Source organism: Equus caballus, chromosome 4 (genome assembly GCF_041296265.1).
Source record: "Equus caballus isolate H_3958 breed thoroughbred chromosome 4, TB-T2T, whole genome shotgun sequence".
Lineage (NCBI taxonomy): Eukaryota > Metazoa > Chordata > Mammalia > Perissodactyla > Equidae > Equus > Equus caballus.
In genome coordinates this window covers 110751527-110775678 of record NC_091687.1, presented here as the reverse complement: position 1 = coordinate 110775678, position 24152 = coordinate 110751527, and the positions used below count along the sequence as shown (strand labels likewise).

The following is a 24152-nucleotide window of genomic DNA, read 5'->3' as shown; positions in this document are numbered from 1 at the left end:
AAAATAACTACAGAACAAAAGTGGAAACTGCGAGGTATTTTATTAACACATCTTGCAAATTACAATACAGTTCAAATCACATTTCTCAGTCTGGAATCACACAAATGATACACACAACAATACATTTTTTCCAACTATGTCACTACTGTTCTTCACATCTATTCCTGATAAAGCTGTCACAGTGATTAGCACAAAGTGAAAAATGGGGTGAAACAAGGCAACATCATCTCCCGCAAATGTAAGTGTAGTGTGTTTGGTAGAAACATGAAGTAGATCAACCCAGAGGAAAGCAACTCAGTCACCTCTTGACTTCTGAACTCTCAATGCACTCCCAGTAAACACAGCTTCAGACTCCACATAGGAGCTGGCCCAACCCCGCGTGATGCGCATACACATTACGGTTAGGAAGGATCAGAGTCAGCGAGAGCAGTAACAAAGGGTCACACGGGCCGGCACTTCCAAGTGGAGTAAGAGGCACGCTACTAACACTGAACTCATGCAAGAGGTCCTGCAGAAGCAGAGGGATAAAACAGGGGTTAATCACAGCGCCACCGCGCACCAGGACGCCGGCATCTTTGGAGCGCCACGCTCTCCTATAGTCAAACTGCAAAATAACAGAATGCAAATGTTATTCTCTCCAACCTGAGACCTGGAGGAATAAATCATGAGTAAAAACCTGTCAAAGCAAAGGTTTAGATGGAATCGAGTTGTAAACATGGTGCAAACACATTCGCAACATTCTTGCGCCCAGAGTGGAATTCTCCTCCACACTAATACTGACAGAGGAGCAAGAACTCCGCCAAATGAAGGCCATCACCAAGAGGAGGTGGGTGGGAGGAGAGGACAGACAGCAGAGACGGGAGAGTGAAAGGAAGTGCAAGACTTTCAGAGTGGGAAAGGAACTCCGAGAGGGGGATGGCAGCTGGGTTCTGGCGAGGAAGGTGCAGGAGGAAAGGAAGGAGGGGGCACAGAGGAGACCCTGCTGCTGGGGCCCAGCCCCGACCCGCAGGAGCAAGAAGAGAACAGAACTGCCCAACAGAGAGAACCCGCTGAACACGGAAACGCCCAGCGCAGGCCTGCTGTTACTGAACCTGAAAATTAAACAGTGGAATTAAAGCCTTAGAGTTAAAATCCTCACAGAGGACACACAATCCTGGACCCGTGCCTGTGAAAAGCAAAGCGGAATTATAAAAACCAACGGTTATTTGCTTTTCGGTCGACAGTATAAATGTGTGTTGTGTGTGTGTGTGTGTGTTTTTAAAAACCTAAATTATATATTCTAAGACAATACTGCAGAGTGCATAAAATTTAAACAGTCCTTTAAAAATCAGCTCCTACTACATGTGCCCTTAAAATGAAAAGTAGTTTAAAAGAAAATCACGCTGAAAGAATATCAAGAGGTCTACCTTCTAGAGCATGTTCCATTACTGAATACAGAATATATTAGAACAGTACATCTCTTTGTCCACTATGTGGAACACGTTAAAAGGAAGAAACTATGTGTTTCTTTTTAAAGGGCCTGAATATTTCTACATACCTTTTAAAATTAGTAAAATAAAGCAAAACACGAACATGAAGACCTTGTTACATTTTAGTTGGTTAGAAATAAAAGGAAAAAGTAACTTCTCACTAAAAACACCTGTTCCACCTGCCCATCTAACTAAAGACTTGCTACAAACACACGGCAGAGGAGAGCGCTCAGCCCCGTGGAACACTCTCCGGAAGAGCTGGCTGCTGCGTGTGAGACGATGGCGCTTCCTGACCTCGCTGCCCGACAAGGCACACTTGGGATCCAATATGAATCAGTGAGTTTTGCTCCGGTTCTAGGACACAAACCACGGGCACTTTAAATGAGGAAAATTAAATAGGTTGCAAAAAAACCTTACACAAAATCCTTAGGATTTAATAGTAAACCAAGGCTAAACGCCTTTGGAGAGTTCATATTTATGAACGCCCAAAATAATACTTCGTTCACGAGTTTTAAAAATCGTTGAAAAGGTTAACTGAAATGCTCATTGAATACAATAAAATATCTAAACTTCCCCCCTAAGTGATCTGAACTCCTGGCGTGGCCTTCCTGAGGGTCTCCTGGCCCCATTTCACACCCTCCGCCCCTCCCTGTTAGTGAATCCCTTTTAAAAACCTGCGAAGAACCAAGGATACCTTCCCAAGCATTCCCCTCACACTCCAAATACACAAAAAGCCAGAAGGGGGGCTCTTCCTGACGGAAGGACAGTAAAAGGAGGTCTCACAGCGAGAAAGTAAAGCCACAATAGAGTCCTAGAAGCAGGAAGGGAGGAAAAATGAAAAATGGCCCTGGGCAGGGCGCTGGCCGGCCTGTGCCGGGGAGGCTGCTCTCCGGGAAGGAGGGAGGGAACCCAGGGCCCCAGGGCTCCCCAGCGCACAGACTGCTCCCCAAACCTAACTGTCCTCACAGGGTCCCTGTCAGTCCAACGGTCTGCGAGCACACTGAGCTTACCTTCAACTGAACAACAAAGAAACAAAAAACAAAATAACAGAACAAAACAAGAAAACCAAAGCCAAAAGGAAAAAAAGAAGAGAAGTGAGAGGTTCTTAAAATCAAGCCTGCGAGCAAGGCGGGCCTCAGGTCTCCTCCGCCCCGCGAGCCGCAGGCCTCCCCAGGGGAAGGGGCTCTCCAGCCAGCCCTCTGCCGAGACCGCCGTGTGCCTGCCCCCACGGCCCCTCACGTGATGGGCAGTGTGCTGGAGGAAAGTCCACGACTGACACCATGACCACTCCTCCACCCTCCACGGCCCTCCTCTCCCACCTCTGCTGCTGCTGCCCCTTCACCCCGCACCTCTCCCAGCCTCCTGCCAGCAAGTCTTCTGCTGGCAGAATTCAGCAAAATGCTCTTTGGAGAAAGACCTCTGGGCGCGGGATCTAAGCTGTCACAGTTCAGGAGCACTACAGCACCAGGCGTAAACACGTGGTTCCCCAGGACCTTTACAAATCAGGAGAAGGATGACCCAAATTAATAGTTATGAGGAACAACCCCTCCCCCCCACCACCCTCCTCCCGTCCCCTCCCCATGGGGCGAGGGCACAGGCACCTACTTAGGAAGTGGTCTGTTCAGAAGGGGGGGAACCCTCACCATTTTTTTTGGAAAAAAGAGATGAGATTTCTCCTTTAGAAGAATATCAGTATAAGAATTTAACAAATGTGGCCAGCCCAATGGTAATGCATTCGTACGATCAGATAAGTAGCTAAGTGAACTTATATTACAGCACAAAATCAAAACAAGATAATGCAAAAAGAAAAAGTAACTCGCTCCACATAATCACCTATTGGGTTTCCTTACGAGATATATTGATATTTACTGGCTTTAAGCTCCTTGATTTGTGAACAAATAATACACAGGTCAGGATAAACGTATTGACTTACTACCATCTTTATAAAAATTGAATATTTCACAAACACATCAACAATTATGGAACTGTATCCATTAAACTGTGATGAGACAACACAAAAGAACTAACAAATAGCTAAGATGTTGCTGAATTGAAAGCATCTCCAATAACATTTCAATTTTAAAAGGTCCGTATTTACATAGCATGTTAAATGCTTCTGCATCTCATTTTAAATGCATGATAAGTAAAGAACAAAGATAATGGTTGCAACAGATCTTCCAAGAGGGTTCAGCTCACCGAGGTCTGATCTCGCTGTGAGAAGTGCACACAATGGACACAGCATGACTTTCTAATTCTGCTTCTTTCCTCGCTTGTGGTTTCCCTGAGGACACTCGGCCTGTGGCCCTGGGCGGGCTGGCACTAACGGAGCCCTGTCCAGGGCTGTGTGCATTAAGAGAGGCCCACTGTGCCGAGCCAGTCTAACCAGGGCTTTCTGAAAGGCCTAGTTCAACTCTGCCGATGGTTTTTCAAGAACATTCTATCAAGAGAAAGCTTGCTTATGTGTGTGCAGACAGTTACGGACACACACATGTCCTGAGGCACCCATGTCACACTCAGACAATGCCAAAAGCAGACCTTAAAGTGGCCATGGGGTCTGTTGTGAACAATGGTGCCCAAATAGGATTAGTTTATTATCGCTAACTAGAAAAAAGTATGCTTAAATGCCTACCTTTCAGACAACAGGCAGATTTTTGGTTCCAAAGCCACAGCACACTCAGACTATTTCAGAAAGTGGTAAAAATCTGTTAAACTCATTTTCTTGGATCAGTAAGTCCCTGGTGATAAAATAAGTCCATCAACTGTAAGCTTTCCCACTGCCCAGTGTGGGGAAATGGTCTGGATCTCTCTCAGTTAGAGCTTATGGGCTAGCAAACTCATTATTTCAGTGCAGCTCTCTGTGGTCTGAGCCAAATAAACTACGCTTTTAAATATACAAACACAACTGTATCTACTGTGAAAACAGTGGGCAGAGACCGCCCGTGTCAAACAGCCGATGTGCACAGCAGCGACTACGTGGAAACTGCACTGGAGCGCCTGGAGGAAGGGCCATCTGCCAAGGCTTAGTCAGGAGGTTTCTGGAACACGGTGGCCAGGCCTCAGCGAGAGGGTGTTCTAGTGTATCCTATGAGTGCCCCGAGTGTCCTAGAGCCCAGATCTGCTCCAGAGCAGCCACCAAGCACCAGCTTCATCTCCCAGGCTACTCTCAGCACATGAGGCCATTTTAAATCAGTGCTCCACCAAGTCTCACTGGGCCTGGAATACTCTCCTCCAGTTCTGCTAACTGGATTTGGAAGAGTAATATAAAACTGCAACGGTGAAAACAAGATGACACAAGTTCGCAGGACCTGCGTCCCAGCTCCCACGAGGAGGCTGAGAGACACAAGGCTGCCCTGAGCAGAGGTGTTCCGCGTTTGTATTCTGTCCTTGCTGGCTAACCAGAGGCATATGTACAACAGGCTTCTAGTTCCCTTACTTCCATTAATAAATCTGACAAGAAATCTTAGGTAAAAATACAGCTAAAAAGTCTGAGTGTGCCCTAGTATCATTTGCTCAAATAGTTCAGGTCCACATTAGAATAAATCTAAAATAGTGAAACTCTTTCATGAGCAAAAATACAATAAGGCACTTTTTCCAACGTTTGCCCAGAATGAATTTTACTAAGAGCTGCTTTATGAGGAGTAAGTGCCACACTGAATGGAGCCTGTCCAAAATTACTCAAGCAGGTTCATGGGTGACACAGACACATTCCACTTGGGGTCTCGCTCTCCCAGCACGACAGCCATTCCTCACACCACATGCCACGAAGAATGCCATGCCAGAGTCAACGTCACCTTGCTCTGAGGTCCACTGAAGGACAGCATAGCCCCTACTCACAAGGCCTTCAGGGGGAAAAAAAAAAAAAAGTTAATCAAAGCAATGATAACCAGGTTCCCAAAGAATGTTACATATCACAGAGCCAGTGACGTGAACATGACACTTTGGGCTACATTTACAAAGAGGAAAAAACCAATCAGATCTGTTCAAGGTTCAGGCTGTCCCCTGTCTCACATGGTAGGTAGCTATGCAACTCGCCTAGCAGGTGACTCCAGCAAGGCTGCACTGGGAGCTTAAGGACACCTTCCCAGGCCAAGGGAGCATGGGGCTCCCGGCACTGCCGTCTTCTCTGGGAAGGGTGCAAAAGGGGGTGAGCAGCTCCCTTTGGAACTAGGAATATATAGTTGGCGCTTTTGGAATATTTACAAGAAGCAGAATCTGCCACACAATTGGCACCACTCCCAACCCCCCTCATACCCTGCTTTCCAGGATATGCAACTGTCAATGATAATCACCCAAATTTTAATCTACGTTTTTACAAGAGCCTTTTGAGGGCTTTCTGAGAAGACAATGCAAGTTATGCTTGGTTGGGAAAATTCTTGAGTAGCCTGCACTGAAGATAAGTGCAACCATTATCAAATGTTCTTTGCTGTGAAAAATACTTAGAATTTGTGGTGTCAGTGTTCTTTCCTGAATCTAAGTCACTGTGATTCTCATACAGTAAGATCACAAAGAACAATGTCTACATGCATTGTAAGCACTTTGAAAACAAAAGAAAACGAAAACTGTAGTTCTCTGTGGTGACAACAGAAGTGAAGCAATCTAACACCGAACTCCAGTCTGCCATGCCCTGTAAGTTCAACTCTTCTGGAATCAGTGCGGGTGGCCTGGCACTCCAGAAAACAGTTACGCGAGGCTGTGGGCGGAGAGCCCTAAGCTCCTGGGGCTTCTGTGCTGGCGGCTTCCCTGAAGCAATCCACAGCGTGTGTGCAGCGCAAGGTCAGCCTCTCCTGTGGGAGCTCACTCGACGATCAGGGCCACGTTTATGTGGGACAAATCTATCATATGCCTGCGGACATTTGAAGAAAGAACCAGCATTACGGCACCTCTGCATGTCAGCGATCAGCTTACCAGGCGGACGAGAACTAAGGCGGAACGGCGGGGGTGGGGGCTGACTAGTGAACATCCAGTCTACACAAATGCAGACTGATGAGACCACCACAAACCAAGGGGACAACTGTCCATATCAAAACGTGCCGTGCCGTCTGCTCTCCTCATGCGTTACTGTGCACTCTGCAGTGACAGGGCAGAGCTGGGCACCCCGCAGCAGAGGAGCTCCCCACCTCGCCCACCCCCACCCCCACCCCCAGACCCATGGAATGCACTGCTACCTGTGGAATTTCTGCTGAAACGCTAATGCATGGGCTGGTTCCTTGAACTTAGCTATGGCTTTCCGCTGCTGGGGAAGCATCTGTAAACTCTAGAGGGAGAAAACAGAGAAACATTTTAATATCACCTTGTATACAGTAAAAAAGAAAAATTTACACATTAGCTTTAATACAAACTTTGAGTCCAGGCTGACACTTGGATCACTAAAACAAACATTCTATCTCCCTGGCAATTTTTGTTCCCTATCCAGATAATTGCAGCCAGAAACAGTGCTTCAGTAAGTCACCCCTGAGCAGCACTTGCACCCTCAGCCTGGTGTTGAGACGTGCCGCCATCTGCCCCGGCTGCCGCCTGATCTTCTCCTAAGCCTTCTCTGGGAGGCCTGCTAGCAGGTACCGTCAGAGTCACTTCCTACGGGGAGGACCGTGGGGCCTTCACTAAACTTCTGAAAAGAGCAATCCTCACCACACAGGAGTAACCAGCTGCTTAGCAAGGGGCCCCCACGGCCTGAACTGGGGAATTGTCTCCTAATTACCTCTGGGGTAAATGGAGAGCCCATTCATCTAGCTGGGTCACAGGGAGGGGCAGACCCCAGCACAATCTGGTCCCATCTTGGACTGAGTAGTTTGTGATTACTAAGAGGCATCTTGAACTAACTCTTCAGGAGTGAAACCACCATTCCAGAGGCCACTCTCTATGGGAAACCAAATGAGCGTAGAAGATGAGCTGAAACAACCGAGGCAGCAAGGGAAGAGGAGTTCGTCTGATGAGGAAGCACCTGCCAGAGCCAACTCACGCCCAGTGCTCAGACCTGCTGAGGAGGGGAGGCCTCCCGAGGCTCTGGGACTGAGGGTTCGGGGTTGGGGGGCCAGGAGGGGAGGACTCAGCAACCTCTCGGCCTGTCTCGCACTCCGGAGTCGGGCTCTTCTCCAGTATCTGGAGGCACCGTGTAGGCTGTGCCTCTACCAAGCCAGGGCAAGCAGCAGCTGCAGTGGGGCAGCCGTACAGGGCTGGCGCTCTGCGGCCAGAGACCCTGTGCTGCATTTGGCCTTCTGTCTAGTGAAGTACGGCAGCCAGAAAAAACACGTGACAACCTACGACCCTTTAAAAGTGTTTACACATGTGGCCGTTTCATTTGAAGCATTAGTCAAAGATCTACAACGGAAACACAATTCCAAAAATACCAATTTCTCGGAAAATGTGCAAAAAAAGGGACAATGTTTTGAGTAGGTACTTGGTTTCAATAACCATATAGAACTTCTAGCAGGAAACACGACTAGAAGAGCTCTGAAAAAATACCCACTTTCCAGAAAGCCGCCTCTCAGTGCTCCACACAGCGACCAACAGTGTCAAGTCTCCAGAGGCCCCGCACCCCGGCTGCACAGGCCCACCCCTTGGAGGGCGGTCACCGGGCCGTGCCGCGCCAGGAGCGCAGGCAGCGGAGCAGGCCTGCTAGGGAGCACCAGGCTGTGTCTGCCTGGCTTTCTGAGACAAGTTTAGTGGAATACGAGGTTTTCTCTCCTCTTTTGGATATAAAAACCGGAAGCCGCAGAATTTTCTTGATGGTTTCACTTATCGTTAAGTTAGTAAGTCAAGTTAAGCTGAGTAACCGGGTCTGGAATTAATTTCTCTCTCAGATATGTTCTCAGCAATATGGCTTCTCTGGCCTTTGAAATCCCACTCGTGTTACTTGACAGAGACCTGTTTCTCTTCCAGGCTGCCAGCCTTTCTTATCCTTGAACGATCTTCAGTGGCTGCAACTCTGGAGCTGCTCTCGGAGAGAAAGCGCTGTTCTCCTCCACCACGGGCGAGGTGGGCGGGCCAATGGCCGCAGGAACAAGCGTGGAGCACCTGAGGGGCACTCCCCTGCTGGATCCCACTTTCTGGCCCAGTCTCGCTGGGGGTGCCCTTTCCTTTCTCCCGGCCTCACGGCTCCTGCAGCCATGCGGGAGAGGCAAGGTCCCCCGGGTGTGACTCTGGCAGCATCATGCTAACTGCTGCCAGCACCGTGGCAGAGCTCACCACCAGAATCAGAAGCACCTATCTCAATTTATCTCGTCTAAAAACATAATATTGGTTCAATTAAGTACAAACAAAAAAAACTAGCTTCTTGTAATATCACAAATAATTATCCACACTACAGTTCACAGATAGAATCTAGATTTTGAAAATACTATGTCTTCTTTTGAGAAATTAAGTTTCTAGATTTCTGGCGTGATTTCACCATGTGACATGAAGGCATGAAGCTCCATTTTTACCATTTGCCATATAAAGTGATAAAACGTGTGATGTAAGAAGGTTCGTTTATTTGTATCTAAGTGGTTTAAACCTCCATTTGATTGAGGAGATATCAGTAAAGAGAGCATCAACTTTCAGTGAAGTTTTTAAATCACAGGAATGACACGGCTCTTCAATAGTCAACACAAGTGATGAGAACATTGTCTTACAATGTGCTTCCTGACTGTCCCCTTGTATTTACATTTTTACACTTATTTAAAAAACTAAGCCTGTTTTCTAGATATAAGATTGAATTGCAGGGGGCCAGCTCCATGGCCGAGCAGTCAAGTTCGCGTGCTCTGCTTTGGTGGCTCATGGTTTCGCCAGTTCAGATCCTGGGCGTGAACCTACGCACCACTTGTCAGGCCATGCTGGGGCAGTGTCCCACATGCCACAACTAAAATACAGAACTATGTACTGGGGGGCTTTGGGGAAGAGAAGAAAAAATTAACAATAAAATCTTAAAAAAAAAAGATTGAATTGGAGAAACTGTGTATATTTAACCATTTCTGGCCTATCAAAATGACAGACATTAGTGACTTCTTTATTGGGAGGGAAGGAAAAGACACTGCGCTAAGCTAAAAGGTGATGGTCACCAGTTTCTGCTTTGAAAATGTGGACTTCCACAAACCAGTAACATACACAGATAAACACTTTAATTCACTCAGAACAAACCAAAAGTTAACATCTATCTCCAGTCTACACATCTGCTGTGACCTCCGACTCCCCCACAAGTCACTTACTGGTGCGCAGCAGAAAAGGCTGACAGATCAACTCCCAATTTGCTTTTCATTCTTCAGAGACAAGACCTCTTGAGACAATTTCTGAGAATGACTGACTGTGTTCCGTAAGTACAATACTCCTGTAGCCGGCAGCTTCCCGCATTTGTCTTCAACAAGCCCATGCAGGACCACTGGCTGAACTGCCACAAGACGCTGCAGTAACATTGACAAGTGCTGGCCATCCATGTTGTTCAGAGTCTCGGCCTCTTTTCCTCAATTAGGAAAAGTTTTCCCTCTCTTTAGGAAGAGGCTGTGTGCGTGTCCAGATAAACTAAAATGCTGTGGGGATACTAAAACGACTCAGGAGTCCTGAAAATCAAGTAAAGTCTCTTCCCCTCTGTCCAACAATTCCTAGCACCCTCAAGAATTACCTAAAGCCAAAAATCTCAAAACTGCCATGAGTTGTTTTAAACACAACCAGTGAAACTGCTTCAAAGCAGCGGCCCCTATCAGTCACCAGGAATGAGTGCTCTCGGGCCCAGGCCAGACGGGACTCACTCCCCGGGGTGGGCCCAGCATCGCAGGGCTGCTCGCGAAGAGCAAACGGTAAGCCGTCCTCCTCCACGGGGTGGCACTGGAAGTACGGGGTGGCAGGCCACCCAGCTCCACTGCCTCTGCTCTTCCCAGGCCCAGCAGCCTCACTCCTTTAACCACTGCTCACACGAGTGTGCAGGACTCCTCTATTCCATAATCGCTTCCGTACACAGTTCGCTCTAACATCTTGCAGGCAATGGGGTGCCTAGAGCAGCAAATACTATCCCCAAAGGGGAGTGAGCAGAATTCCAGCAGGTCTGTGCCAGTGGGTGAGGCAGCTCCCCGTGCTGGCTCTCAGACCCCACCGCCACTGCAGGCCGGCGCACACTCACTCACCCCCGAGCGTGTCGGGTGTCGTGGATGCCGAGCCTGCGCTCCTCCTCAAGTCCGGTGTTTGGGCCTCCTGCCCTCCACGTCCTCACTCCGCGTGCCTGAGGCACACTGCTCCTTTTGCTCTGACGTGATGTGTCGACACCCTGACGGCCCGGCCTCCTCCGCTCCACCACTGGTTGTTCCATGCTCCTTCCATCCCCTACAACTTTACCCTCAGAATACACACCAGCTCTTCAAAGAGCTCTTTGTGTTAGCACTTGTCTCCGCGAATCTTCCCTTTTCTTTTTGGAATATTTACAACAGCATTTTCGAAACTGTGTGAGAGCCTCCAATTAACAATTTTTTCCATTATGGTTTCAGATGATGCGGTCACATCTACATGTTTTCTTTAAATCTCCTGACACTGGTCTTCTGTCATCCGTATTTGACTATACCTGGAGTTCTCTTTCCCAAATGTCCTCAGTCAGAATGACCGAACTGCCTTCACCCGAGATTGCCGCTTCTCCTACTTCACCTGCTAGACTCTCCTGACGGCGAGAAGCAGAGGAAAGACGGCGTTCTTCTCACCGACCCAACACCTTCAGAGAAGGCCCGAGCTGGTGCGGGTCAGACTCTCCGACTCCGCCCCACCTCACGTGACAGCTCAAAGGCTGTGCCTCTCTAGGGGGCCCGAGACCCGCTCTAGAGTGAGACGCCTTCCAAGTCTCTGGTCCTCACGGCACTACAGCGTCAGGCGGAGACCGGTCAACTCGGCGGGCCCTGGGACTCGCCTCTCGGGCCTGAAGTGGACTCCAGGGCAACACGCCCTCTGGGACAGCAAGTCTCCTTTCGAGAACACACCCTGATGCTTGCTCCTTCTGTGCTCACCGCTTTAACGTGGGTGCCTTGTTTCCTTCATTTCCCCCCGTTCCAGGTCATGCTGGGGAATGAAGGAAGGGTTACGAGACAGCATTTAAGGTCTTCTGTGGCTGATGCAAAAACCTGGACTCATGAGGGTGCGGCACCCTGTGCGCGAGCTGCACACCAAGAAACGGCAAAACTGGGACTTAAGCTGCAGCTTCCCTTCAAAGTCTCACTCTGGCTGCTGCACCGGCTGCATCCTGAGGCCTGGAGCTCTCAGGGGGGAGTCGGGGGAGACAAAGGAAGAAGTCACCAGGGAAGACGGGGACAGCGCAGTGCCGGGCACAGGCGGCATGGTCTAAGTGTCGGCAGTGACTACTGCTGCTCCCACCCACGCTGGCCTTCCCTCTTCAGTGGCGAGTGCCGCGGGGGTCCAGTCACACCTGCTCGTTAAGTGACCTCTGATCTTTACGCTCTTGTGAGGAAACTACTTTTCTGTTTTTACTCTATGGTGTTTTGTTTATTTACAGGACAGCAAATTTTTCTTAATACAATTTTAGGCAAAATCCAGCAAACAGGGAAATAAAGATAAATAAGCAAAGGAGCTTAGAAGTTATAACTACCTCACTGCCTGACCCTAACAGTTCACTTAGCTTCAGTCTTTCAGGACGGAGCAGAAGGTCAGGGTCATTCCCTGGAGGCGGCCATGCCTATGGGAACGGTGCCGGTCACGAGAGCACCTGGGCACACGCTCACTCGTCCACAGAGCCCACAGCCCCTAACAGAAGTCACCTGCTGCAGCCTCCCCCCTCGCCTTCCCATCTGCCCCGGCCCTTCCCTGAGGGCCAGGCCCGGCATCCCCATAACCCCACAGGCCTCTCTTGGTCCCGGGACCCCAGGCAGAATCTTCCTTTAGCTAGTTTCCTGTTACTGCTAGTCTCACACGGGTCTATTCCTACTGTGCGCTCTCATCTGAAATCCTGAAACACACCACGAAGCTTGCGTCATTTCTCCCTTCTGGTTATGACATTTCTACAAAATCTTGTCATTTTTCCTTATTCTGTAAATAACGAGTTAATGGCTAATGTCTTTAAGGTGGGTTTTCTAGAGAGGCTTATGAGCGCAGTTTAAGGGACTAACATACTGATGTGAAAGCACCACGGCTCCCTCATGGCAGCGCTCATTTCTGCCACAGTGAGAAGTCCTCTCAGAGCCCACAGTTAAAGCAGCAGCCGTGTGAAATGCGCAGTCACTGCACTTTCCTGTTACTAAAGGGCCCAAAAGAACAGGGGTCCTTCCTCGTCTAGACCCCACCACCTGCTATGACACTAGGTGGACGCGAGGTGGAGCCGCAGCCCAGTGCACAGAGCAGCCTAAAGCCCATCTCTCCTCAAACCAGGGAGCAGGAGGCGGGCTCACTCAGCACCAGCCCTGTGAAATACAGTTACATTTACACCATAATGAAGCTGTTATAAATGTCTTTTCAAAATTCCTACTTATCAGCGTCATTCTTTACCTACCTAAAGCTGGCAGAAACTTGTTATAGTAGTTGCTTTTTGTTTTTTTTATTAAGAAACTAAGTGCTTTGTGAATGCAGAGTTTAAAAATCTATAAACTCCAACTCAAAACCACCCTATGGGACTAACAGTGGAAAGAAAAGAGAGCACGCTGCTTTGCGCCCAGGGTGGACGACCAGGCCCTGGCGGCAAGTGCTAAATCCATCACTCCACAGGGACTCCGACGGTGGCGTATGGGAGGGGATTCACCTTCTATTTCATTTTAAGGGTAATTCATGTAACCTAGAAAATTTCATTCTTGTTTTCCCATCTTGCTCTCTCTTTCTAATTAAAACAAGCCATTAAACAACCCAACACTGGTTTTGCTTGGCTTTAAGTGTCCTCAATCAAACTGTATTTATAACACAATGATCTCTAATTCTTTTCCGAACAGAAAAAGAAAGGCAAATTGGAGGAAAAAAGGCCACTCAAGAGATATATAACCCCACAAGGCAAAATTCAAAATTCAACTTTTAAGATGGCTAAGACCAAGGTTGGGTGGTGTAGCAATGGCACCAAGCTAATTCTTGCAACGCAGCCACTGAAGCTCACGCAGCACAGTGAGAAGGGAGCAGCACGGCCATTCTGACATGGATCCTGATAAGTGTATCGCACTCAGAGACGTTCAGGAGAACGATCACAGCTACACGTGACGAAGCAGAGCCTGGACGACCAGTGGGCCATACACAGAGAGCCATGGTGCTACCACTCCCCAGCTCAACAGAGGGCCGGGAAAGCGGATTGAAACATGGGCCTCACAGAGTCATGCTCAGAACTAATACACTAGGATCTGGGTTTTACATCTGGACTCACTGGTGAACTGTGATCTGACCCCAAATTCTCAACCACCATTTGCTGAAGAGTCTCAGATCAGGATAACCACATTTTAATGCATCTAAAACTCTCTGGCATCATTCTGATCTTGCAAATTAATCCATATTATGATTAACCATCTGGAAATGACTATCCTTGAACATAAACTTTATGCCTCTGGTAACTGACAAACCATCCCTGGCCACACCACAGGAAAACAACTATTAAAAACAGAAGCCAAAGTTTTTGGCTAACTTATCATTACTACATACAAATGAAAAATAAACCTAACCATCTCTCTAGGAATCCAAAAATGAAGGTGGAAGCAGTTGAACCTAAATAACAGTGTTTTTGGAAGGGCTTTTATCTACTCCTCACTTTTAGTAACTCTCATTAGTAGACAGAGATTTAAAACATATTAAAAATTAATTACCTGTATCAACTCTAGTCTGAAAATGTTTCCCCATTCACTCATGAAGCAAGAGACTATGAGAGATTCTTAAAAGAAAGCACTTGGCATTACTCAGAGATCTGACATCCACACTATCCATCCTACAATTTCCATCAGTCATGTTTCCGACATGCTCTACCCTCAGACATGGATGCTGACGTGGGATGAGGGGTGTGCTCGTGATGCTGTGACTGGGTGGTGACACCCGGAGGAGGGGCCAGAAACAGGACGAGAGATACACTGCTCAAGGAAAACCAGGTCAATCCACTTCTTCCCTGGTTTACTTCCAGGGCTCTAGAAGCTGCAGAGATCAGGGATTTCAAAGGAAAACTGTTTACAACAGAACTGGAGACCTGTTTGGAGCCAGCTCAGCAGAGATATATAAGCATTTAGAATTAGCCAGTTTTAAAATTACAGAGACCAAAATATAGTGCATGTTATTTCATGTTTGTAAAATCTAAACCAAGTTCTACAGCTGTTAACATGTGAGGCTGTTTCTGCAAACTAAGGTCAGGAAGGCTAAATACCAAAAAGAAATTTTAATTATTACAAACAAAACAAGTGTGTGACAGAACAAAACATTTCTATGTATGGGTGCCTACGTAAAATTTAGGATAATTTCAGGATTTCCAAGGATAACTTATTCATTGAAATAACTACTTCATAAAGTTTGTAACCAAGCCCCTGAAAACTTCCAAACCCCCTAGCTCCCAGGCAGAAGTCCCGACATCAAGTGTGCACGGTAGGGAAATCTGTCTTCCTTCTCAAGTGTATTATTTTAACATGAAGGAGACAAGACAGAGGGATTCTAAATCAAGAAGTGACTTAGTCCTGGGACAGGACACAGGACAGAACGTGGACCCACCTGGATGGGGCCTACTGACATCAGCAGGCTCTTGAGCTGGACATCCGTAGTGGAGGAAGAGAGGCCTTCCACGGACACGACGCAGGGCTGTGGCTTGCACTCCACCACCCGTAAGTTCTGCTTGTTCGGCATCAGGCGCCCCCGGCCCATGGCACCTGCTACTCCTCGGCCTCTCCCATGCATGATGACCTGGCAACAACAAAGTAACTGTTCCATTTTTGAACTTTGGTCTTTTTTCACACATACCATGATATAAAAGTGAGCAAATAATCTAGAATCCATTAAAACACACCATAAGCTATAGGATTTCTGTAGCTTTTATCCACTATCAATCAGAACAGGCTTCAATGCCTAAATGAGACAATAATACCCAGCTGATCTGGGTGGAGAAAGACGACGGAAGAGGACGGAGCAGAGTCTGACCCTGTCCTGTGCCAAGGATGGGACTAGGTGGGCGCTGTGTCCCCAACATCCTGGAGATGAAGCAGCAGGATCACAGGGCTTCAGAAACTTGCTGCAAGTAACACAGTTAAGGACTCAGATCCAGTCCTAACGGCCCCAGAGCCCGAATTTCCCCCACCGTATTCCAGGCCAAATCAGCAGGGACCAGCAAACTGTGCCTGGTGTTACCCACAGCCACTGCAGAGTCACCACAAGCCACAACACATATCCAACTCATTTCACAAATATGTACATTTGCTGTCCCGAGACTCTGAAAGGCAGATTCTGCCACAGGGATTTCCCCCCGGCTGCTTACACATTACAATCATCTGCAGAGCTTTAAAACAAAACCAAAAAAACCCAAACCATAATGATGACTGAGTGCCCGGCCCCTCCAAAGTTACGATGTCTACACTGGTCTACAGCAGGGCCCAGGGTTCAAAACCACTGTCCTGGGATCTTTTGAAAAAGAAGAGACAGATGATCTTTCCATTCTTTTCCCACTAGGAAATTAGATAAAGCACTGGTGTCAAGGGCTTTCTCTAAAACAAACTCCTCCTGTGTAGGACGGTAGTGAACCGCAGGCCGCAGAGGTGCAATGAACAGCACCAGGTTTTCCAGACATCCCACCAGAATTCTGTCCTAGAGTTTGGATAGAAAGGGACAAAAAGGACCTCCCACTCCATCACAGAAACGGGCAGAGAGGAGGGCAGACAGAAATGAGAGCCTCAGGACATCACTGGGCACCAGTCTAAGAGACACAGATAAAACCGAACATTCCATTCTTAACACTCCACAGGAGGGAGCCCACCTACTCCTGCGCAGTGAGTTGTGAGAAGTACAAAACGACATTTCAGGAGAGGTCACATCGGAAAACACACATCAAAAGTTGCAAGTTACACTGGCTGGAAACCAGAAGTAACTAACTATTCTATGTTCCAGCTATACTAAGTTATAATATCAACAATAATATCCTTTACTAAATGCTTACTTACATACCAGGCACCACACTTTGCATATGCATTTCTTATGAAATCCTCACAAGAGCCCAAAAGGGACAGGAAACATTACTGTCCTCACTTTATAGGAGAGTAAACTGAAGTTGAAGATGAAGAAACTCAAGCGCTTTATTTACGTACAGAGCTGTATGGGAGGAGGGGTATTTTTCTAAGGTCTTCCTCTTCACATAGCCAGGGGACAACACCTGACTGAAGAAAGTTTAGACTGGAACAATCTTTAAAGACTATACCTGAAGATAGGACTTAATGTGTCTGTAACGTCTGTCTTCTGCTGCAAAAACTGAATAATTTTGTTTGTCCCAACACCATAAAGCGTTTATGAGATAATACATACATACATACATATATATATATATAAAATGTATACAGAGTAATTTAAATACTTCAAAGACCCCTTCATATTAATACTGCTACTTAGTATCAGCAGCAAGACAAGGAGATGGGATGAACTAGTAGATTCCAGAGCTTTCTAGGAGAGACTCAAACCTCCCTGGCGTGATCTCATCAGACAAGGGGCGTCTGGCTACTGGGCCAAGAGGGGACTTTACTGTCGGCGAGAGGTGTGACGGCTTTGGGGAAGTTACAAAGATGCCCCTCACGAGAAGCTGAGGGGACAGGCACTCCCGCAGCAGGACACGACGGGACAAGAGGGACAAGATGGACACACCTCTCCAGGGATGGTTTTAAATTCAGCACACAATAGGATAACCTTCACTCCCTGGAAGGGATAGTGGACGCCCAGGCCTCTAGTCTAACAGACTGAGCTGAGAGGAGGAAAATACCGCCCCCCACAGCCTGGTGGGCTCCTTTCTTGGGCAGGCCTCTCCACCCCCAAAGGCCTCGGTCTCCACCTGTGAGCTGGGGCACTGAGGAGGAAAGGGAGGAGCGAACACTCAGTTCTCCATCTGCAAAGGCTCTGAGGAACCAGCGGGCAGGGAAGGGAAAGCGTGCCAGGCTGGGGCTCGCCTGCAGGGCTGTCTCCAGAGCACAGCTCAGAGCTGCAGGAAACAAACGTTCCCTCGGTCGTGGGGGATTCCCCGGAGTTGTACCATTAAATAAGTCACAAGAGGAAAAGCGCTTCTGTGGAATGTTAGCTTTCAAAGCTGGAACAAAGAAAATGATGGCTCATTTATGCGATCACTCCTACTGTGTGCCAGGCACTCCTATCAGAGAAGCACCTCACTGCTGCCCGTTCTAACTAGGAGGACATCTACGTGTGCACGGCCCAGACTTCACGTTCCTGTGGGGCAGGCTAAGTAACGGGCAGTACCTTCTTGGCTGGGTGAATTCCTTGGATGCTCTTGATGCCTGGAGGGCCGGCCGAGTGCACGTGGGCCCCCACTGGTGGGTGCTGGGGCGGCTGAAGGGCCCCCTTGGTCAGTGTCACTTTGCGGGCAGGCTGCTGTCTCACTTCTGGGGGCTGAGGGAGCCTCTGGGGCTGGCCCTCCGGGTGAAAAAAGCCGTCGCTCTCTCCTCCCTGCTGAAACCAATAAGGCAGCACGCTGGTCAGTATCCGCGCAGCTGGACAGCCCTCCCCAGCGTCAGGGAGTCCGCCTCGGTTAGGATTCAACCAAGACGCAAAACCATCACACAAGTGGAAAACCAAACCTGCCATTTCACTAAAGTCACTAAGAAAATTTCTCATTTGACAGTGTTTGGATTTTAATAATATTTTTGAAATTTAAAACACGAAAATTTTTAATCACTGTACCCAGTCAAGAGGTCTATAAGTGTTTAGTTCAGTGAAATACTGCTTAACTTTAAAAATACTTCACACTCAACATACACTTTCCATTTTCATGAGCATTCTCATTAAAACCTGACAGTTTTAAACTTGTAACTCCTGTCAAACCTCTCAGGAGTGGGTCATCATCCTGACTCATCCCACAGGCTGTGCTGGTCAGTCTCGGGGTGTGCCCAGCGCCGTCCCTCCCCTGTGGACACAACACTGAACACTTGTACTCTCGACAGAGCACTGGCAGGCGAGGAGCACCCAGTCATCCCTCCTCCTGCCAGAGTAACAGGTGATTTCAGACGAGCTTTACAAGTATCAGAAATCTAACCGTTTGTGTTTTACTAATGCTCCCTCATTTCTTGACCTTAAAACCTGTTACTCAATTAGGAAGCCAGTACCCATTCAAGCTGCACTACTGATGCTCCTAGTAACACCAGTCAGCATAAAACACCTTTCTGGATGGGCCTACCAGCTACTTTCAGGATTAAGTGTGGCATCTTCCAACAGGGGAGCTAGTGGCCGACAAAGAAAGTGGACAGCAAGGAGTCAGATCTTGCCCTGCTAAATTACGTAATCTTAATAAAAATGGACATTTGTTTTTTTGGGGGGGGGGGAAATAAGATTCAGACTTTCAGTAGCACAATGCTCAGCTCCTTACATAAACAGGAGTCTAGTGAAGTAGTTAGTAAAACTTCTCCACACACACTGCTCAGCTATGCCAGTACTTCCAAGAGGAACTTGGTAAATTAGCTCAGAAGCAGCCCACATCTTCTATGCTTCTTTCTTTCCCCTCTAAACTTATCTTTTAGAGACAGGTTAATGGAACAAAGGGAAAGAACAGGGGCTGGAACAAGATGTGCTTAGATAAGATTTTTGCAAAAACTGCCGAAAATAATGGGATCTAAGAAAAAATGAGATAAAAATGTCGCACAGGGCAGGACTACTGGCAATGGTAGCATGAAGACACTGGCAAATCTTCTCCCCCCAAAAAAGGGTATAATTGGACAAAATTGTTCAAAACAAGCATTTCAGGACTCTGGAAATCAATGAAAGTGAAATAAGAAACGAGGGCAGCATCTATTCCCGAGCCCTGGAATGGGCATCTTTGGTCCTGCAGACAGAGCCTCCCTCAGGGACACAGCGGTTTTATCAGGACAAGGCGGGGGTAGGAAAACACAGAGGGCAGACCTGGTTTGGTGAGGAGGCCCACAAAGCCCAGGAACACTGTCAGTAAAAGCAGCCAACTGGGCAGGAAGGGCAGGGGGAACGCCCACAGGTCTACGGGCCTCTGGTCTCAGTCCTGTCTGGAACAATAGCAAACCAGCTAGAAATCCGAGAGACTTAACAAGGAAATTGTGGAAATGAAGGAGCTACCAGAGGCCTAGATAAGTCCTCGACAGCAGGCTGTCTGGGAAACTCACTGGTGCAGAGGATCCTGGTGGGCAGGCAGGAAGTAAGAGCTAAGGGGAGCTCTGAGTACTCACTCCGACCCACACACACATCACCAGCCCAGGGCTCAAGGGACCTGCACACAGCCCTCCTAAATAAGTGGCTGACCACTAAGCCATGCAGCAACAGGGTCACATCTAGGCAACCAGGCTAAGAAGTAAGAATAAGAATAAAAAACCGAACAAAAAATATTTTGAACAGAATGAAAATGAAAACACAACATATCAAAATCTAGGGGATGCAACTAAAGCAGTCATATCAGAAAGGAAAAGAGATCTAAAGTCAATAACTTGAGCTTTTATCTCAAGAAGCTAGGAAAAAAAAGGAAATCAAACCCACAACAGAAGGGAATGATGAGATCACAGTGAAAGGCAATGACATAGTCAAGAGAAAGGCAACAGAGAAAAAGTCAATGAAACCAAAAGTTGGATTTTTGAGATCAAAAAAATTGATAACCCTTTAACTAAACTGACCAAGAAAAAAGAAGACACCAATGACCAAAATCAGGAATCAAAGAGGGACTATCACAACTGGTGTTGTCACTGCCCAATATGTGGGAGTCACTCCAGCCTCAGGGAGGAACACGCCCTAAGTGACAAGGGCAGCGCAGTGGGAAGGCAGGCCACTGCAGGACCATGCACCACAGACAGGCAGGTGCCGCTCTGGGCTGCCTGAAACTTCTCCCAAGTCTTCCATGCAAGGCACCCCAGCCAGGCAGGGACGGCCTATTCTCAGTGTGCAATTTTTCAGTCTTGATCTCAAAAAGCTACATGAACTCTCTCTAGTTTTCTACATGCTTGAAATTTTCTATACTAAAAAGCTGAAAAATTTAAGGACATACATCACATATCCCCATCTTTCTTAAGAGTCAGTGATTCATCATTTATTAATTTATCTAAAATCCTATTGAAATTATGTTAGTAGAAGATTCATAAATTCACCATGCATGTGTTAAGTCACACTGTCCTTAAAAACATTCCTCTTTTTCACATGGGGTGACACTTCACACTTCACTAGCTCCCAGGTCCCACAAGAGGCTATGTGTTAGGTGCAGGTGGCACTAGGTCACTAAATTCTCCACACAGCTCAGCTACACAACAGTCTACGGACTGCCTCTCCAACTGCTACCCTTTTCACTAACGTGGATAAATGACCAGGCCGTGCACAGTTAGCTCTCTGGGGAGGTTTCCCATTTGATGGACTCAGCGGATCTAAACAAGCTCCCTGAACCTCAACCGACAAGGTAAAGCCTCGAGGGAATCTGGAGCACACGCTATCTTCTAAGCGTCTAGAAAGACCAGTGGGTTAGACTCTAGTTAGTCTGTTTTGTTCACCCAGCCAAAATTTCTGGCGCACACAGATGGCACTGAGATATTTATTGAATAAATCAGTAAGTAGATCATACTTTTTAAAACCTGAGTAGTTCTGAATGTGCTATTGAAAAGATTATAGTGTCAGGATCTTAGGTTATAGCTGCTGTCAGTTACTACACGGATTTACCCAACGTCACTATGAAACTAAAAAGGACAGCCTTCAGCTCAGAAATACTATCACACGCATCAGAAATCATTATGCCACACTGCAGAAATAGATAATTAGCTAGTACATGTAGCCTAAAAGGAATGATGTCCGTATATATCATGGACAACAGGATGAGTATTGTAATTTTTTTCTTTAACTAAAACAAGATGATCTAGACAGTAAACTTTAATTTGAAAAGAAGAGCTTGCACCATAAGTGGGATACTATTTGCTGATCTAAGATATACAATGTGTATATGTACTTGGGTGATAAATGTGTGACACTGCGGTGATCTGATGATTTTTAAACTGGGAATTGAGAACATAAACGTTTAGTCAATAAACATCCCAAATAATAAAAGATTCTCTTCATTGTTATTTTGAGTAAGAGATGAGTGATAATTTATGTCTGAAAACATTAATGTCAGATAAGAACCTTGAAAAATAGAGTTCTAAACTTCTATTTTCCTTTCAAAGAAAAGTTTATTTCTTTTGCTGAGGAAGATTCACCCTGAGCTAACATGTGTTGACAACCTTGCTCTTTTTTTTAATTTGTTTTTTAATGTCAACCAGCACCACAGCACGGCCAGTAACAGATAAGAAGTGTGGTTCCATGTCTAGAAACCCAGCCAGGGCCGCCAGAGCACAGTATGCCAAACTTTAACCCCTAGGCCATCAGGGACGGCCCAGAAAACGTTTACTTTTTTAAGTAGGCTTGATCCCCATTTAAAGTTCAGAAATACAGGTATCACAAAAAGCCTCACCATTTAGGGCTTCCTAAGAGATCGCCTGAAAAGACACGGGAACGAACGTCCCTGCTTCAATAGTTCTGCGGATCTGGACCCCGTCTTTCACGGCTCCCTCATCCACCCTGACCCCCGCCACACTGACCTCCTGGCTCTGTCTCCAGCCACAAACCCAACGAGCCCGAGGGCTTTCCGCTACTTCTGCCTGCGGGGGGGGGCGGGGGGGGGACCTCACCAGCAACCTTCCTGGCCTGCTCACTGGAGGAGGCCCCTGTGAACGGCACTCTCCAATCCTAAGGTCCCCAGGCCACGAACTGCTTTATTTTTCTCCACAGCACTGATCGCCACTCTCAGTTATGTCATGTTCACCAGAATGGGAGTCCCATGGGAGGCAATGGTCACCACAGCATCCTCAGGACAGAGAAGAGAATCAGGCACAGGGCAGACAGACAACAAACACTTGTCAAGTCAATGACAAACACAGACAGGAGACGTTTCAGCAGAGATTACGACGACTGCCCAACTTCCAGGAAAAGCTGCTCCTGCCCACTGCTCACCGAAAAATGGAGGAAAGCCCTGAGCTGCCAGGAAAGCTCTGCAGTTACTCATATTCAAGATGATGTTTTATACCTTCTAGAGCTACAAATGATACAAGAAACTTTATAACAGAAATTTCCAAGGATCTTAATCACCACAAGTTTTGATGTCATTCCACATGCTCCCCTCACGGGGGGACAGGAGGAGCTAATGTGTGCGGAATGACAAGAGTATCCCAGGGTCTCTACAGCCCTTGTTTTCCCTCAAGGTAAATACTATCATCTTCATTTCACAAATGAAAAACCCAGGGCCCTTGGTCCCGCTGTGAGTGCTGGACTTCATGTCTCCAGTGCCAAAGCTTCAACCCCACACTGCCCTCCTAGGGGAAGCGCTTATACTAACACAACTGTTTTCAGCAAGGGTTGAAACAAAAGGGCCTAACCATCATTCAGTTAATCAGTTTAATTAAATGAAGGGCTAATATAATGCTGTGCTTTTGCATCTTTCTGAAAATCATGCTGAGCACTTAAGGTTTAAATCTAAGTAAAGAGTTATTTCATTTTGTAAGAAAAAAGAGGTGGTTTTTTTTCATTTGAAAGAACAATTATTCTTTTCCAAATTAGCACAATGGAAAGCTAATTCTTGGGAGAAATTTTAAATTCTAGAGTTATTCCAGTTAACACGAGGAAACAGACCACCTATTAACAACCAGGTTGTGGCCAGGAACATATTTTTATGCCACACACACAACCACACAGACAAAAGGTGAATGAGAACAAGCTAAGCGCCTGTGCGCATTTACTGAGAAGTCTCCTGTAACACACGCATAGAGTTCACAGTGCTGAAAGAGATCTTCACACTGTCAGCACTCACATACGTATCAATTTAATCATTCTGTCCATTACATTAGGAATTTCAGAAACCTGTCATCTTAACGTAAGGAAACAACTGGCTGTCCGTGGATGGTAGATCACAGACTTCACTCTGAAAGTGAATTTCTCTAGGGTGGACAGCTCACTTTCGGAATTCCTTGCACGGCAGTGTGTTTAGATACGATTTTAAATATTTTTCACTTCCTCTAAAAGAAATGAGGAGAAAAGAAGTTTGGTCTATCTTAGACCAAACTGGAAATATTTTGTTGATTTTTTTGCATGAATGAGTATCTTTTAATAAATACCATAAAAATGTCTTTTTAGAGTAGTTTTTCTTAAATATGAGGCACTACCTGAATTAAGTAAGCTTAGGGAATACTTTTTATCAGCTTAATCTCCACAAAAAATGAGATTTGTAGCCACCAACATTAGGACGACAAATTTATTTATAACAAATGGTTTAAATGTACAGATAAAAATGCCTATTGATACTGTCAGGGCGTCTTGCAATTTGACAGATCAAATCTTATTTTCATTCTTAAACCCCAGGAAGAAGTGGTATCACTGACTTGCATTCTCTAGTGAGCAAATTGATTAATCCCGCTCTATAGAAATCTCAACTCTTGATTACACCTATCAGACGTTAAGCAGCATTATTCTAGAGTGACAACACTTGACAAATTCCCCAACCATTTTTCTCAGCCTTTGTGGCCCTGCTAGCTTGTATTAACCCTGATGAAAAATTAATTT

General features: G+C 46.7%; 1 protein-coding gene across 3 annotated transcripts in view; it reads right to left on the bottom strand.

Moving 5' to 3' along the window:
* Positions 1-23: 23 nt before the first annotated feature.
* RBM33 (RNA binding motif protein 33) overlaps positions 24-24152 on the bottom strand; it is a 133752-nt gene continuing 109623 nt past the window's right edge. Inside the window, exons 15-18 of one of the 3 annotated variants that reach the window (XM_023640066.2) lie at positions 17814-18023; positions 15084-15272; positions 6635-6723; positions 24-6312 (exon numbers count right to left, since the gene is read on the bottom strand). In XM_023640066.2, coding sequence (XP_023495834.2) covers positions 6264-6312; positions 6635-6723; positions 15084-15272; positions 17814-18023 — 537 coding nt within the window. In that variant the 3' untranslated portion in view covers positions 24-6263. The remainder of the gene's footprint in view (positions 6313-6634; positions 6724-15083; positions 15273-17813; positions 18024-24152) is intronic. The other 2 variants (XM_023640067.2, XM_023640068.2) reach the window with 2 other exon arrangements.